Source organism: Rhinopithecus bieti, unplaced genomic scaffold, assembly GCF_001698545.2.
Source record: "Rhinopithecus bieti isolate Rb0 unplaced genomic scaffold, ASM169854v2 scaffold_42772, whole genome shotgun sequence".
Taxonomy (NCBI): domain Eukaryota; kingdom Metazoa; phylum Chordata; class Mammalia; order Primates; family Cercopithecidae; genus Rhinopithecus; species Rhinopithecus bieti.
This window is the reverse complement of record NW_016818842.1, coordinates 2,883,857-2,888,545: the sequence shown is the minus strand read 5'-3', so window position 1 is coordinate 2,888,545 and position 4,689 is coordinate 2,883,857. Positions and strand designations below refer to the sequence as shown.

The 4,689-nt window shown below is 58.7% G+C and overlaps 1 protein-coding gene across 1 annotated transcript in view; it reads left to right on the top strand.

The window, feature by feature from the left end:
• Nucleotides 1-1,413: 1,413 nt before the first annotated feature.
• The window catches only part of MLXIPL (MLX interacting protein like), a 33,841-nt gene continuing 30,565 nt past the window's right edge, over nucleotides 1,414-4,689 (top strand). Inside the window, exon 1 of the mRNA XM_017857595.1 lies at nucleotides 1,414-2,004. Coding sequence (XP_017713084.1) covers nucleotides 1,628-2,004 — 377 coding nt within the window. The 5' untranslated portion in view covers nucleotides 1,414-1,627. The remainder of the gene's footprint in view (nucleotides 2,005-4,689) is intronic.

Genomic DNA, 4,689 nt, shown 5'->3' with positions numbered 1-4,689 from the left:
TTCCAGTGAGCCACACATTGCCACCAGTAACGGTCCCTCGAGGCTCCCCTTGGGCGTCTCTGTGCAGCTGAAGTAATGATCACAATTTTTTAAAAATATATATTTTTTCTTAAGTATTTAATTTAATTTAATTAATTTATTTATTTATTTTATTTTATTTTATTTTTTTGAGACTGAGTCTCGCTCGTCACCCGGGCTGGAGCGCAGTGGCGGCATCTCGGCTCACTGCAAACTCCGCCTCCCGGATTCATGCCTTCTCCTGCCTCAGCCTCCCGAGTAGCTGGGACTACAGGTGCCCGCCACCTCGTCCGGCTAATTTTTTGTATTTTTAGTAGAGACGGGGTTTCACCATGTTAGCCAGGATGGTCGCGATCTCCTTACCTCATGATCCACCCACCTAGGCCTCCCAAAGTGCTGGGATTACAGGCGTGAGCCGCCGCACCCGGCCTATTTTATTTTTTGAAATAGGTTTTCACTCTGTCGCCCAGGCTGGAGTGCAATAGGGTGCGATCTGCAACCTCCATCTCTCGGGCTCATGTGATTCTTCCACCTCAGCCTCCCGAGTAGCTGGGATTACAAGCCAAGCACGCACCACCACATCCGGCTAATTTTTGTACTTTTTGCAGGGACGGGGTTTTGCCATGTTGGCTAGGCTGGTCTCAAACTCCTGGCCTCAAGTGATCCACCCCCCTTGGCCTCCCAAAGTGCTGGGATTGCAAGTGAGAGCCACTGCGTCAGGCCACCATGTTAACAACCTCCTGCGGGCCAGGCCCTTCAGGGGCATTGCCTGGCGCTTACCACATCAGGCCCCTGAGAGGTGGGGGCTTCCAGCTGTATGGAGGACCCAGAGGAGCTAATACGGGGTCGGGGGGCGGAGGTGGAGGGCAGGAGTTAAGTGAGGGGGGATGGTGATCTCTGGCCTCACAAGAGGGTGCCCCTGAAAGCACAAACCCCAGGTCCTGAGGCGCTTTCAGGTTCAGGTGTGACGGGGACCCTTTTGTTGTTGAGACAGATTCTCTGTCATCCAGGCTGGAGTGCAGTGGCGCGATCTCCGCTCACTGCAGCCTCAACCTCTTGGTATCAAGCGATCCTCCCACTTCAGCCTTCCGAGTAGCTGGGACTACAGGTGCATGCCACCATGCCTGCACCTGTTTTTTGCACCATAATTATTCTATGTTTTGCAGAGACAGGGTTTTGCCATGTTGTTGAACTCCTGGGATCAAGGGATCCTCCCACCTCAGCCTCCCCAGTAGCTGGTATTACAGGCTCTCTCCACTATGCCTGGCTAATTTTTGCATTTTTTTGGTAGAGATAGGGGTCTTACCGTATTGCTCAGGCTGGTCTCGAACTTCTGGCCTCAAGCCATCCTCCCACCTTGGCCTCCTAAAATGCTAGGATTACAGGCATGGGACCCTGGCGCCCAGCCTGACCGTTCTTAAGATCCCTTTGGAGCAAACTAGGGGAGGCTCTGTTAGGACTCCAAGGAGAGACAGGAAGGGAGATGGGGCCAACCCGCCGGAGCTCCAGGGCACCGGGTTCTCACCTGGCGCAAGGACTATGCTAATACAAGACCCGCCCCGTCCCGGGCCCCGCCCATCCGAGCGGCCTATGGGGCGGGGGCGGGGCTATGTTAATGAGGCTGGGCTGGCCGCAAGCTCTTCCCCGCGCTGCACGGAGCCCGCACCAGGCGGTAGCGGCGGAGGCGACAGCCATGGCCGGGGCGCTGGCAGGTCTGGCCACGGGCTTGCAGGTCCCGCGGGTCGCTCCCAGCCCAGACTCGGACTCGGACACGGACTCGGAGGACCCGAGTCTCCGGCGCAGCGCGGGCGGCTTGCTCCGCTCGCAGGTCATCCACAGCGGTCACTTCATGGTGTCGTCGCCGCACAGCGACTCGCTGCCCCGGCGGCGCGACCAGGAGGGGTCCGTGGGGCCCTCCGACTTCGGGCCTCGCAGTATCGACCCCACACTCACACGCCTCTTCGAGTGCTTGAGCCTGGCCTACAGGTGAGGGTGGCTCGGGCCCCGACGGCCTCGGCCTCTAGATGGGGACTGGGGGTCCGGGGCAGGACTGCGCGCTGGGGCCCTCAACACCCCACCCGAACCCGGTCCTGCGGCTCCCGGAGGCTCCGATCACGCCCTGAACATCCCCTTTCTCCCAGCCCCGAGGTCCTCCTATCGCGGCCCAGCCCGCTGGCCCCCGACGGACCCGCGCTTTTCTGATTCCCATTCCTCCCCCATCCCCTCTTCCCCGAGGTGCAGACCGCCTGCGCCCCTCCTCTACCTGGACCACTGGTCCCCTTTCTCTGGTCCCGGCCCCTCCGTCCCTCCAAAAATGCTAGGAGTCCCAGGTCCCTAGGCCACCCGCGCCCATCCCCACTCTCCACTCTGGAGCCACTCCACCCGACCCCCTGCAGGCCTCGGCCTTCTCCCCAGCAGCCCCGGCCCAGGGCCGCCCTATTCCTGGACCCTGAGATACTCCCAGCTCCCCTGATTGTCTCAGTTCATAACCAAAGTGAACTGAAACTGGCCCACTCTCTCGTCCAACTCCCTGCAATTGCTGAGACACCTCTTCTTGATCTGCAACGTCAAGGGTGGCGGGAGGAGGATGTCCCAGAAATGTCCAAGAGGCGCAGCTCGCTGAGGTTACGCCGGTGCCCGGGAGGCCTGGGTTCGCCTACCCGCGTCGCCGCACTAGGCTGAACGCCCGTCGCTGCCTGGGACCCCCGCTTAGCGCCTCAGAGAACGCACAGGCCGCTCCCCGCTTCCGCTCCACGTCCCGCGTCCCAGAGGAGGGCGCGAACCCGAGGCCTGGCCCAGTGCCCTGGAGCAAAGTTCCCCGGAGCGGAGGGGCCAGTATAAATTATCAACCGAAAACCCGTAGGGGAGAAAGGGGGATCGGCCGGCCTTGATCTTTTCTCTGTGCAAATATTCCTCTTCCTCCGCGGCGCCTCCTCCCCTTCTGAGAACCGCTGGCTACCGATCGGCACCTGCCGCCCTGCGGGGGAGCGGGAGCTGGGGTGGGGACTGTCGGGGGAGTATTGCCTGCCCCCAACGCGGCCGCCTAGCTGCGACCCCATTGGCTGGAGGCGGAGTAACCTTGGCCCACAAGCTCTGGCCCCGGGCCCAGGTCATGTTGCAACCCGATCGGCCAGGGCGCCGGACCCGTGTGGAAAGTTCAAATTCCCGTCCCTTCTCCCTCCCTCCCCAAATGTCACGCGACTGCCTGGGACAGGGCATCTGAGGTCCTGGTACACCGAATGCCGGCACTCCTTCTACGGGTCTCCCATTCCCCACCCACCCCCAACTTTGACTTCTCATTATATACTACACATCAGTCTACTTGGGGGGGGGCCTCACTTCCAACCCCCACTCCTGACCATGTGTGACCAAAGAGGAGAGGTTCTGGGGAGCTGGCAAGGTAAGGGACAGAGCGCAGCCCCAAAACTGCCCCCCTGTCTCAAGAGGGGCTCAAGAGGCTGACTCAAGGCTGATTTAACCCCAGTCAGGGATAGCTGGGGTAGAGAGGTCTGTGTTTTCTTCCCAAATACCCAAATATTAATATATTAATAGTAAATCTCTCTGGCTGGGCACAGTGGCTCCTGCCTGTAAGCCCAGCACTTTAGGAGGCCAAGGTTCTCATCCAAGGATTTCTTGAGCCCAGGAATTGGAGACCAGCCTGGGCAGCATACTGAGAACCCGTCTCCACCAGAAAAAAAAAAAAAAAAATTTTTTTTTTTTTTTTTTTTGAGAGGAGTCTTGCTCTTGTTGCCCAGGCTGGAGTGCAGTGGTGCGATCTCAGCTCACTGCAACCTCTGCCTTCTGGGTTCAAGAGAATCTCCTGCCTCAGCCTCCTGAGTAGCTGGGATTACAGGCGGCACGATGTCCAACTAATTTTTTGTATTTTTAGTAGAGATTTCACCATGTTGGCCAGGCTGGTCTCAAACTCCTGACCTCAGGTGATCCGCCTGCCTTGCCCTCCCAAAGTGCTGAGATTACAGGTGTGAGCCACTACACCTGGCCAAAAAAATTTTTTTTGATCAGCCAGGTGTGATGGCACATTCCTATTCCCAGCTACTGGGGAGGCTGAGGTGGGAGGATCACTTCAGCCCAGGAGGTTGAGGCTCCAGTGAGACATGATCGTGCCACTGCACTCCACTCATAGAGATAGAGTGAGACCTTGTCGGAAGGGAGGGAGGGAGGGAAGGAAGAAGGAAGGAAGGAAGGAAGGAAGGAAGGAAGGAAGGAAGGAAGATGGAGGAGGGAGGGAGATAGAGGAGGGAAGGAGATGGAGGAGGGAGGGAGATGGAGGGAGAGAGATGGAAGGAAGGAGATGGAGGAAGGGAGGGAGATGGAGGAGGGAGGGAGGAAGGAAGGGAGGGAGGAAGGGAGGGAGGGAGGGAGATAGAAGAGAGAGGGAGATAGAAGAGGGAGGAAGATGGAGGGAAGGAGATAGAGGGAGATGGAGGGAGATGGAGGAAAGGAGGGAGATGGAGGGAGGGAGGGAGGCGGAGGGAGATGGAGGGAGGGAGGGAAATGGAGGGAGGGAGGGAAGAAGGAAGGGAGGGAGGGAGGGAGATAGAAGAGGGAGGAAGATGGAGGGAAGGAGATGGAGGGAGATGGAAGGAGATGGAGGAAAGGAGGGAGATGGAGGGAGGGAGGGAGGTGGAGGGAGATGGAGGGAGGGAGGGA